General features: G+C 41.3%; 1 protein-coding gene across 1 annotated transcript in view; it reads right to left on the bottom strand.

Annotated features, from left to right (window-relative positions):
• Window positions 1-1,398: 1,398 nt before the first annotated feature.
• The window catches only part of LOC108570333 (collagen alpha-1(IV) chain), a 30,562-nt gene continuing 19,589 nt past the window's right edge, over window positions 1,399-12,371 (bottom strand). Inside the window, exons 11-27 of the mRNA XM_017932174.1 lie at window positions 12,163-12,327; window positions 11,777-12,079; window positions 11,310-11,693; window positions 10,872-11,078; window positions 10,623-10,791; window positions 10,401-10,531; window positions 9,810-10,248; window positions 9,362-9,711; window positions 9,017-9,283; window positions 8,761-8,932; window positions 8,439-8,684; window positions 7,989-8,354; window positions 7,625-7,840; window positions 7,112-7,483; window positions 6,343-6,514; window positions 3,580-3,694; window positions 1,399-2,267 (exon numbers count right to left, since the gene is read on the bottom strand). Of these exons, the coding sequence (XP_017787663.1) occupies window positions 2,010-2,267; window positions 3,580-3,694; window positions 6,343-6,514; window positions 7,112-7,483; window positions 7,625-7,840; window positions 7,989-8,354; window positions 8,439-8,684; window positions 8,761-8,932; window positions 9,017-9,283; window positions 9,362-9,711; window positions 9,810-10,248; window positions 10,401-10,531; window positions 10,623-10,791; window positions 10,872-11,078; window positions 11,310-11,693; window positions 11,777-12,079; window positions 12,163-12,327 (4,332 nt within the window). The 3' untranslated portion in view covers window positions 1,399-2,009. The remainder of the gene's footprint in view (window positions 2,268-3,579; window positions 3,695-6,342; window positions 6,515-7,111; window positions 7,484-7,624; window positions 7,841-7,988; window positions 8,355-8,438; window positions 8,685-8,760; window positions 8,933-9,016; window positions 9,284-9,361; window positions 9,712-9,809; window positions 10,249-10,400; window positions 10,532-10,622; window positions 10,792-10,871; window positions 11,079-11,309; window positions 11,694-11,776; window positions 12,080-12,162; window positions 12,328-12,371) is intronic.

The raw sequence follows: 12,371 nt of genomic DNA, 5'->3' as shown, positions 1-12,371 counted from the left end.
GTAAAATTAAAGAAATTATGTTTTTCCGACTTGTGTAGCGTTACACGCTTGACTGACTGCGAGCCAGATAACATGGGCGCAGCAATGACGCAGACCTAGGCGTAGGACCATCTATACTGTCACTTGTAAAATCCAAACTTACTGACTCTTGTAGAGATTTTACTGTATTTACATAGGTTGCTCCGGTGTATACGACTTCGTTATCAAAGCCTATGTTTACATATGAGAAATTTCACAACATTCAGTTTGACATTTGACAAAACATTGTAAAAAATTCCGTCCTTAACGAAAGGTCCTTTATTTACGAAATGATAAATCTCGACAACGAGCCAGCAAGCGTCAATTTATATTCGAAGTATTCGAGCATTGGAGAAAATGGTTTCGTTAGGAATTAAAGCGGAGGCAGAAACGTACCGTAGAGTGATCGAGTGACATCAATACACATTGTTCTTGTTGATGTACGATTAACTGCATTGCCGGAGTCAGGGTAGTATTCGAAGAACATGGCAAATACGAAACACTGTGCAAATCGGTTTTCGAACGGTTTGTTTGTTTAAAACAAAAAAAAAAACAATTCACGATACTTTTCGCTCTGGTCAACCGGCGTAACAAATGCAACCATTAACCAGAATTTATTTCACTTGTAAGCTTTTCAAAACCACATAAACTTGTATTGTTTTCAATCGTTACGGAGAAAATATTCGAATCTGTTTCAATGTTCCGCGATTTACGCGCTTCCGCTAAATATGTTACTTTTACAGACTCCAAAGATGTACAATTTCCTTTTTTTATCTTATCTGTTAAATTATACGAGAAAATATCAGAAAAGCTCTATATAGAGAAACGTACAATTTTCATTTCATTATTTTATTAAGGAATTTATTTGAAACATTGCACGTCGGAAAAGTAGAATTTACAAATCAGGAATCGGGAGTGCCTGATTCTTTCAGTTGAACGAAAACTACAGAAATAGATATCGACAAATTTCAAGCGGAAAAGTCCGATGTAACCTTATTAAATTCGTCAGATTTTCCGTGATATTTTTATCAATGAAAAACTGTCCGTCGACGTATATCTCGACCTATCGATCTTCGACGTAAATAAAAGGACGTAATCGAGAAAGGTAGGTCAGTGAGAGAAATGAAACGAGTGAAGTTTGAAAATAGAATTTTATTAGCTACAGTAGCAAAATACCTATTCACTTAAATATTTGGCTTCACACGATTACCAGGCTAAGATCGTTTATATTAATATACAATATGTAAAGTGTGCCATATTGGATATGGGCAGTGTCCGTAGTAGTACGATAAACTTACTCTTCATACGAGATTTACGAGCTAGGCACTTGTTTTTTTTGTTTTTTCTTTTTGAATAATTATAGAAGTAAAACTTACGGCGAACACAGATCAAGGTGTATGTGTGTGTGGGGATGGATGAGGGAGTGGGGCGCAAGCAATTCGCGGGAAATTCAAAAACCGGGCAGTAAAACCGCGAGTAAAAAGTGGTTCTCGACGAGAGAAAAGATGAACAAAGAAGGTAAAAAGCGCGACGTGTACAAAAGAACGAAGAACGAGTCGTGAGAAAGAGTGAGAGAAGGGACGAAGGGAAGAGAGAGGTGGAGACGGGATTAAAATAAACGAAGACAAGATATCCCGCGGTAGAATTCGAAATGGCGGAAACACGAGGGAAGAGGAGGAAAAAACGAAATTTCTCTCTATCTCGGGGTTCCCTTTATCTCGATACGGCCGTCGCGAATTCTTATCAGAAAGCGTCGCTCGTATAGAACGATTGTCGCGTTCTCTTCCAGATTTTTTCCTTCTCGTTTCTTATTCTCCAACGTTCTGCTCGGCGATGCTGGTGTAATTATCGCTGTCGTTCGAAAAGTAAGGAAACGCGAAACAACGGTAAAAAAAAGGGGTGAATGAAGAGGAGAGGGGTGTACGTGAGATAAAAAGATAGAGAGAGAGCAAGAGTAAACACGCGGGTTCGCGTTGGGGATTTACATGGATTTACGTGTTCTTTATACACACTTGGCAGCGACTTATTCGTGACCTAAGGTTACCCGGCTTCAACGTCTGCTTCTCGGGCCTTTGGAATTGTTGCCTGTCCTCAATGGTGGCCATCCAAAAGCTGAACTCGTTCGCGTAATAATGGCAGTGTCCTTTGGCGCCGTTGCACTCGATGAACGGCGTCGCGCGGAAGTCCTCCAGACAAGATCCAGTGCTGGACAGAGACTGTCCTCCGCCTTGTGAACCGGCAGCGGTATGCTGAAAACGACCACGAGAAAATTAGTCGAGCACCGTTCCCAACGTTTTCAGCTTCTTATCGGCAGGAAACGGTGAAAGTTTGAATTGAAAAGTGCATGGAAACTTGGAACACGGGCGGGATGGGGCTGAGATCGTTTCGATTAAAAGTTTCGGGTAAGAGGGTGAAGAAATACGTGTGATCGTGAGATACATCGAGGGGTGTATGAAATGTATCGGTTGAGTACGACGTTTTTGCTGAAGGATTTTGGGAAGATTGTTGGAAAATACGGAAATGTAAGAAAGGCGGAATTTTGGGAAGATGGTTGGAAGATATGGAAATGGAAAAAAGGCGGAATTTTGGGAAGATGGTTGCAAAATGTGGAAATGTAAAAAAGGCGGAATTTTGGGAAGATGGTTGGTAAATATGGAAATGTAAAAAAGGCAGAAATTTGGGAAGATGGTTGGAAGATATGGAAATGGAAAAAAGGCGGAATTTTGGGAAGATGGTTGCAAAATATGGAAATGTAAAAAAGGCAGAATTTTGGGAAGATAGTTGCAAAATATGGAAATGTAAGAACGGCTGAATTGTGGGAAGATGATTGCAAAATGTGGAAATGTGAAAAAGGCGGAATTTTGGGAAGATGGTTGGAAAATATGGAAATGTAGGAAAGGGAGAATTGAAGATATGGAAATGGAAAAAAGGCGGAATTTTGGGAAGATGGTTGCAAAATGTGGAAATGTAAGAACGGCTGAATTGTGGGAAGATGATTGCAAAATGTGGAAATGTGAAAAAAGCGGAATTTTGGGAAGATGGTTGGAAAATATGGAAATGTAGGAAAGGGAGAATGTTGGGAAGATGGTTGCAAAATATGGAAATGTAAAAAGGGCAGAATTTTGGGAAGATGGTTGCAAAATATGGAAATATGAAAGTGCAGAAAAGTTTGTTTGCAACAGACATATTTGATGGAGACGTTTTGAGAAATGATTAGGGGAAGATTAGAAATTACCCACTAACACATTTTGAGTATAATATGTAAAGGAATTTTGCACGTGCTTTGTAACTGTATTACACTTCTCGTCAAAAATATTGCAAGAAATCCCAGAAATCTAGAAATCCTATATATTTTTTTGTGCTACTTTGAGGAAGAAATTACCCTTTTTTCTCTTTCAATACCACAAACAATATATGCAAATTTCAGATTTGCGCGATTTCATTTTCAAGGTGTTGCAATTTCTTTGTCGAGCATGTGTATATTTTTCTAGTTCTTTTCTTTTTGTAGAATAAAGTGTGAAGATTACTTAGACACTGAGATGAAAAAATGAATATTCGTACCATGATAAAACTGTATCCGATCCAAAGACCGGTCCATCCATTTGGACATTCTGGAATGTTCAATGACTGGCTGTGTACGGCTAATACATTCGCTGGAACCTCGCATACCACGCATCTGTGAAAAGAAGAAAAAAATGTCGAATCTCTGAGTTTCATAAAAGTGCTTCGTTAAATTCAACAAATTTCACCGATTAATTTATTTTTCCGTAAAACGTTGTGTTTGACGCAAGTTCTACCGTAAGTTAGATTGTTAACGAGCATGCGTTAAATTAACAGTTTCATTTTGTCCATTCTGCGCTGTGCTTGACATCGTGGAAATGTTTGTAACTTCATTTAACTGAAATGTCACCCCTTCGTCGCAATTGCAACTAACTCGCGAAAAAGAAAAAGAAAAAATGTTTCGACTTTACTCACTTTAGAGTAATAACCATTTCAGCATCGAATTTAATGACAACAGCTGAACAAAAGGGTGAAACATGTGCAAGATATTGTTTATAAAACAGAACGGTAGAAATAATTGTTATTTCGATCAAAGTATAATAATTTATCAATTATTCGTGGTTAATTCAGTTGATTTTTTTAAATTTTTACTGTACATTCTAATGTTAAATATGGCAGATATCAGTTAATTTCGGACTGCATAATAATTATAAGCTTGTGAATTATGAAATTTTTGATGCTACTTAGTTTCAATGCGCATGTTTATTATGAAATCTATATTCGAGCAACGTGCTTCGTATAAAAGAAGATCCTGTATTTAACGTTGCAAATATCGTCGGCATTATTTATCGTTCTGCCTTTTTTTTCTTTTTAATATGATTGAAATTACTTAAATATTGTGATTGAAATATTTGCCATATTTTCGACATTATGCAATTAATAATTTCAAGTTTGCGTATTTATAAAAGTTCAATTGCAAATATTCGTCAGAAAATTACCAGTTATAGAAACACGAGAAATGGTTTTCTAGTTAATTGCCGATACCGACTATAAAATATCGACAAAACAGATTTTCGTTAATTAATAAGACTTTAATATATTACTAATTACGCAATTTTATCATTCCATAAAATATGTAACAAACACGGATTACGAAATATCAGAAAATCTGTAAAATATTCGTATCTAAAGAGAAACAGGACAAGTAAATTTTTATATTCGGAGAACCGTCTGAATTTTAATAAACAATGTCGATGCTCTCATTAAAACGCGTGGCTGTTTCCATTTCTTTTGTCCATTTAAAAATTGAACAATTTGCATGTAGCACGTCGAACATGAGAAACATTTCCCTAAAAGCGATATTAATAAAAAGAATAAACGAATTATTAATTCTTGAAATAACTACCGTTCAACTGTCGTAAATCACTGTACAAATTTCAAATCATTCCGAACATAATAAATCCTTCAAAAGTCACCGAGTATCCGTGCATATCAATATCAATCACCGAGTCGATCGTGAGCATTTGCTGTACAGAAAACTCTCATATCATGCGTCACTGTGAAACGGTATAGTCGGTGGAAGCGATGTAGCGATGTGGTAAAATTAGATGTCAAAATACACCCTAATTCGAGGGAGATAAGAAGCCTTGCTCAGGACAGTTCTTCCATTTAAAACATTTGTCTGTGCCTTAATCGTTCACAGTTGCAGCTTAATTTATACCAATACGGAAATTACTTAAATGAAAGATTGTAAGCAGAAATGTTTCAGAATGCTTTCATTTGTCCACTTTCGAACGGTATTGTGTAATTTGCCATTATTACAATATTTCAGCTTGATATTACGTTACAAAATATTAAGTTTTCGTGTAATATTAATGCATGAAAAGAATGGTTTATTATCGTTTATAATTTACAATCTATCAAATGCTTTCATTTGTCCACTTTCGAACGGTATTGTGTAATTTGCCATTATTACAATATTTCAGCATAATATTACGTTACAAAATATTAAGTTTTCGTGTAATATTAATGCATGAAAAGAATGGTTTATTATCGTTTATAATTTACAATCTATCATTGGACGATATCTGAAGCCAAAAATTCCTATGTCGAGCTGGCCACGAAATGCGATGGGTTAAACATTAATTCACAAATAACGCATGGCCCTGAGCAGTGGCGGGCCAAGGGTCTCTGGCACTCCCCAATGAAAACGAAACACTAAAAATTTTTCAAAAAGTCTTTTCCTAATTAAAATTCATTTTTTCATTAACGTTGTGTCGTAATCGTAACCATAACAGAAGTACTTCAAGAGCTTCGTAAAAAGAACAGAAGACTATATTTTATTCTTTAAATAAATTTTTACAATCGCCTAATTAATTCGATTGAATCTGCGTCAAAAGTATCTAAATCCTATTTAAATCCCAAGGTTACAGTGGCGCCGCTTGATGCTTTAATTTACGACCCCGCTACATCGCTTCCACCAACTATACAACGCGTCACCTCGACGAGACCAGTATCGTTTCGAACGTGGCGTATCGTGTAAGAGCTGCAAATAGAATTCAGTCAGGTTCCCCTTGGCAAGTCGAGGCAAATCGAACACGATCTCTATGATTTTCTACTGGCCATTGCAACAAGCCGATCAATCTCGACTGGCCGTTAGGTTACAGCGTAATCGTTCAAGCATCGATCGACATAGAGCAGTGACTCGTCGCATGACGAAGATCCACGCTGTAAAAGGTTCTCTATTCAAAGGAAACATAGCCATCGTGTGCTCTAGCGATTTTGTTTCCTTTTTTCTTTTCTTAATAGAAACGACCAACGTACCTGGAGATGTATTCCTCTATCGCTGTCTCTTGGACAGGGCTCATGGGAATCGGACTATTGGTCGATAACCAGTAAGAACGATCGTTGCGGCTGGCGTACTGACAGACATTGTTCACGTCGCAGAAGAGGAACGGCATCGTCGAAAACTTTCGTACGCACGATCCAGCATAACCTGTTCCGTGATTATTTATTAGATCAGCAGAATTAATGAGTAGAAGGGAAGAAAAAAGAGTTGTGGCGAGCGCAAGGATCGGGATATGACGTACATTGGTCGAGGAAAAGTTTGTCATGTAAATGCTCGCATACTGTATGAGTGTCTCGTGCATTCTATGTCTCGAGAAGATTAAATACTTTTGGCAGAATACGAAACCGAGCGAAGATTTCGTTGCAAAGAAGCAGCGATTGTGCTGAATTCTTGACACCCGTAATCTTCCTTTGCACCCACTTTACTTAGAAATTATTACGAAGAGTATTTTTGCTCGCCTGATCAAAGTGAATACGAGCAAATCTGTAGAATTGAAGATACAAATAGCAATACTTATCAATGAAAGAAATTACCATCTACAGACTTTCTGATAGATTTTAATCTGACCAGTTGCTTTAGTATTCGGCAAACTCTTGAAAATTGATGCTGTCAAGAAGAAAAGAAGAATATTTGGGAAGATATTGGATTAGAACGAGTAAAAATGAGTAATTAGTGTTTACAATATTTTCACCGTTTGCATGAACTAAGTAGAGATCTACTAGGGTTTTGATCCATAATACTTGCCTAAATCTTGCGAATGCGCTCTTTCTTCACCATCCGTGTGCAGTAAACTGTATCCTTCCCAAAGTTTAATGTGCCCTGCGTCGCAACGAGGCACCGACTGACTTTGACTATGCTTCACCAATAAAATACCAGTGAGATAATCCGATGGAGCGTCACACGGTTTTCCAGGTTCTCCGGCAGGTCCCGGTACACCTATAGGTCCTTGGAGACCTGGCAAACCGGGTGGACCAGTTAGTCCCGATAAACCTGGTGTGCCAGCTGGGCCTGGAGGTCCCATAGGTCCTTGTGCGCCTTTCAATCCGTTCAATCCCGGGAATCCTGGTGGTCCTGGAGGTCCTTTTTCTCCTGGTACTCCTCGCGGACCTTCAATTCCTGTGATAAAAAAGCAGATTTTGAAAACTCTCTCGATATTAGTACATGTTAATTAGTGCTTCATGGAAAATGTGAAATATTTCTACATTTACACTGTTCTTAACACGCATCAAACTACATTTTAATCATAGTTGCACGTACCAGGGAAACCACGATCTCCTTTCGGTCCCAGTGGTGAATCAATGCAATCGTCGCCTTTATCACCCTTTTGACCAAAACTACCAACAGGACCTATTAATCCTACTTGCCCAGGATATCCTCTATCGCCCTTCTCTCCAACAGCACCAACTAAACCTGGCGCTCCGTCCCAACCTCTATCACCTTTCTCCCCTGTTAGTCCAGCCAATCCTTTCTGTCCTATAAGTTCATGAAAAAGGGATTTGTATTCTGTTCGTACAATTATTATTGCAAATAATTTCAATTCGAGCACATGTTTCGAAGGAGCAAAGTAATTGAAAATAAGTGAAAAATTCACAACATTTGGAGGATCAGTGTTAATATCTACCTGGGAATCCTGGTTCACCCTTTTGTCCTGGAATACCAGGCAATCCTTCTGGACCCGAGTCTCCTTTGTCGCCTCTTTCACCCAGGAAACCTGGCGAACCTTTAGGTCCTGGAATTCCATCGTTACCTGGTAGACCAGGAGGACCCATAAGACCCATGTCACCCTTTTCACCGTGAGGGCCAATTGGACCATGAGGACCCTGATCTCCCTTGTGTCCTGGTAAACCAGGGAACCCTTGTTCTCCTTTCTCTCCCGGTCGACCTGGCGTTCCTTGTCGTCCGTGCTTTCCAGGCAAACATTGTAGACCCTTCTCACCCTTGATTGTTGCTCCAGGGATTCCTGGAGGTCCGTTAGGTCCCATATCACCTACAATGTTAAGATTAACACGACGTGATTAACATTGGAACGAATTGTTTTGTACAATTGTAGCATGAGAATTAAAATCTGTACCTTTAATGCCAGGATATCCGGCTGGTCCTGGATTTCCAACTGGACCTGGAGAACCTCTGTCTCCTTTTTCACCATCGTAACCGACAAGACCTTCCAAACCACGATCTCCTTTCTCTCCGTCGATACCTGGTAGTCCAGGTATACCTGGTTCACCTTTGTCACCTTTCGTCACAATTGCTGGCCCCGGTGGTCCACGATCACCTTTCTCTCCCATTAAACCAGGATTACCAGGATATCCAACAGCACCTGTTAACACACGATTATTGGTATATGATTATTGGTACATTTTGCTTGAAAATGAAAGGGATCGCTGTAATATTACCTGCAAGACCGCGGTCTCCTTTGGCACCATCAAATCCAGGATGTCCCGGAGCTCCCATTTCACCGACCAAACCGGGGAAACCGCGAGGTCCAAGTGGACCAGTATCACCTCGTTCGCCTGGTAACCCGTCAATTCCTGGTGTTCCAGGTTCACCTGGTGCTCCCGGTGGTCCCTGATAATTAAAAAAGAAAAAAGAAAAGTCAAAATTGAAGTGCCTTCAAAAATATACGGCCGGAATAACTGGAAAAAGACGTACCAAATCTCCTTTATGTCCAAGGAATCCTCGTACTCCAGCATCACCTTTCTGTCCCTGAAGTCCTGGTAAACCGTCACGACCTGGTATACCAGGTTCTCCTTTCGGACCAGGCAAACCGTCTACACCAACACAAGGCAGCCCAACTTCCCCTTTCGCGCCATCAATACCATCTCTACCAGGAGGACCAGTAGGACCACGGATTCCTGGCATTCCCGGCTCACCTTTCTGACCTTTCTCTGATACTTGACCTGCATCTCCTTTGAGACCCTAAATGAATTCAATGAAAAATTAATTCACTATATTATCGAGCAAATAATTCATTGTCAATGTAAAAAAAAAACTCACCGGCATGCCTGGTATACCTCGATCACCTTTGGGTCCATCGTATCCAATAAGACCAGGTGAACCCTCAGGACCGGGAGGTCCTTCATCTCCTTTAGGACCAGGTAATCCAGCGCGACCAGGTTTTCCTTCCATTCCAGGCATTCCCGGGAAACCATCGGATCCCTTTTCACCTCGTTCTCCCTTCAAACCGGGTACACCCTCAGCACCAGCTCTACCTTTTAAACCAGGTGGGCCTCGTCTTCCTGGGTGTCCCTTTGGCCCGTCGATACCCGGTTCACCAGTATCTCCTTTAGTACCTGGGAATCCTGGAAGACCTGGTCTACCATCCGCTCCTGGCAATCCTGGCTCACCTGAACAAGTGAAATAGAAATTTTAAGTAAATCTGTAGTTCGAGATAAACAGTACATAAGAAATGGAGTGAATTATATAGGATTTGACAATTTTCTACCTTTAATTCCATCGATACCAGGAACTCCCGCAACACCAGGTGGACCTGGAGGTCCCTTTATACCAGTATCTCCCTTTTCTCCTGGAGCGCCAGGTAAGCCACTTATTCCTGGAATTCCTTCGTCACCTTTATCTCCAGTATAGCCTGGTAAACCTGACATACCAGGAAGACCCTCTTTGCCTGGTGGTCCTGGAAGACCTCTTTCTCCTTTCTCTCCCGGAAGACCAGGTAATCCAGGACTACCCTTGACCGATATTCCAGGTTCACCCCTATCTCCTTTTGGTGCGGGAACGCCGGGGAACCCTCTGGGTCCTTGATGACCAGGCTCTCCAGGGAAACCCAATGGTCCCATATTACCTTTGTCACCACGAGGACCTGGTAATCCACGTGGTCCAACCGGTCCAGGTGCACCACTTATTCCTGGCTCACCAGGGGGCCCCTAATTTCGTCAAATTTTGATTATAAATTTGTATTTCTGTTAAGAACGTAAACATTTTGAATAGAACAACTGTAAAGGTATTACTCATGTTTTCGATTAAATCATAATGTGTGAAAATAAAAGTTTACACATTATAGTAAATATATACTTACTTCGAAACCTTGCAAACCTCTGTCACCTGGTAATCCCTCTCTTCCTGGTGGACCAGGTTCTCCTTTATCACCACGAGGCCCTCTGTCACCTTTTCTGCCAGGGCATAGTTCGAGTGGTGACGGGCACACACCTGTTTAAAATGCGGATAATTGAAAATTTGCTCAGATGTGAAATCATTCAGCGCTTAAACAGTACGAGAGATGTTAATGAGAAATATCTACCATCGTCTCCTTTCTCCCCGTATAAACCTGGTTCACCTTTCTGTCCATCCTGACCTCTATTACCTGGTTCACCGGGTTCTCCTTTCACACTTAAACCACTTTCTCCTTTTGTACCTGGTATGCCTGGTCTGCCAGGTATACCGTCGTTTCCAGGGAATCCACGATCTCCCTAAAAAAAAAAACAAAGATGAAATTGAAGAAACTTTGAAATTAGCTTAAAAAGCGTGAAGAAAAGGATGAGTTACTTACAGCAATGCCCTTAGGACCCGGAAAACCTCCAAATCCTGTGTCACCCTTCTCTCCAGGAGGACCTTGAGGACCTAGTGGACCAGGTCTTCCTACTTCACCTCGTGCTCCTTTGTCACCTTTTTGCGCTTTGATCATACTCCGAGTAATTGTCGCCGGCGTTCCAGGTTCTCCTTGAGGACCAGCTGCACCAGGAATACCATCTTTTCCCTGTTAATTAGAGAAGTAGAGTTTAACGAAGATACTTCGTCACATTGAACGAGCTTCTAATTATCTAACGATATATTTGTAAAATACAATTTTTAAATATACCGTGCCCAATATCATTTCAAATTGAAAAAGACTAGAAATGTGGAACAAACGTTCGTTCAAGTTTGTGAATAGTTTGAAAAATATCTGGTACAGTTTCAGTTACGAAGGAATAATATTTTTTCAAGATACCGGTAATCCTGGTGGTCCAATTGGGCCAGGTAATCCATCGGAACCAGATTCACCGGGGAATCCTCGTTCTCCTTGCGGACCTCGGGCTCCAGGATGTCCAGGAGTACCATCGTAACCACGATCTCCTTTTTCTCCTTGTGATCCTGGCACACAATCTTGGCAACGTCCACCCACCTCTCCTTTCTCACCGGGTGCTCCCGGATATCCAGGCGTACCGTCTTTTCCCGAAGTTCCTGGTTCTCCAGGTAAACCAGACTCACCTGGAAGACCTGGGATACCGTCCAAAGAATCTCCTGGAAATCCACGCGGACCTCCGTAACCACGTTCTCCCTTTTGTCCTTTCTCGCCATCTATACCCGGTGAGCCATCCATTCCTTTCGCACCCTAAATCGACAAGCGTGTAATAACATTCGAAGATCAACATTCGTTCCATGTGGTTACCTATTATTTTTCCAATTAATACTCACCATAATCGATAATCCTGTTTCTCCTGCGAAGCCTCGTGGACCTGTTGGACCAGGCGGACCATCGAATCCACGGGGTCCTGTTGGTCCAGGGAATCCTGTGATTCCAGGCTCTCCTTTTCCACCTTTCTCGCCAGGTAGACCTTCGGGACCAGGGATTCCCTGAGAACCAGGGCCTCCTGACGGACCGATAGGACCTCTTGGACCTGGATTTCCTGGAAATCCATCAGAACCGCGGTTTCCAGGAGGACCCGGGTAGCCTGGAGGTCCTTTCGGTCCTGGTGGACCTGGTGTGCCTTTGTCACCCTAAATACGCAATTTATCATTGTGAACAAGCGTTGCCAAACAAAATATACAGCGTAATATTCGAAAAAGTTATCGATACTCACTCCTGGTGGACCTGGAGGTCCTCGTAATCCCGGAGCTCCCATAGATCCATCTCGACCTGCATCTCCTTTCAGTCCAGGTCGACCAGGGAGACCATCTAATCCGTCGTAACCTCGATCACCTTTACGTCCTGGTGGTCCTGGAGGACCAGAGAAACCATCCCTACCCTGGTTACGGTAAAAGTTTACGTCAGTTTAAGTCGTTCTACGGG

Source organism: Habropoda laboriosa, unplaced genomic scaffold, assembly GCF_001263275.1.
Source record: "Habropoda laboriosa isolate 0110345459 unplaced genomic scaffold, ASM126327v1 scaffold68, whole genome shotgun sequence".
Taxonomy (NCBI): domain Eukaryota; kingdom Metazoa; phylum Arthropoda; class Insecta; order Hymenoptera; family Apidae; genus Habropoda; species Habropoda laboriosa.
This window is presented reverse-complemented; position numbering and strand designations above follow the sequence as displayed.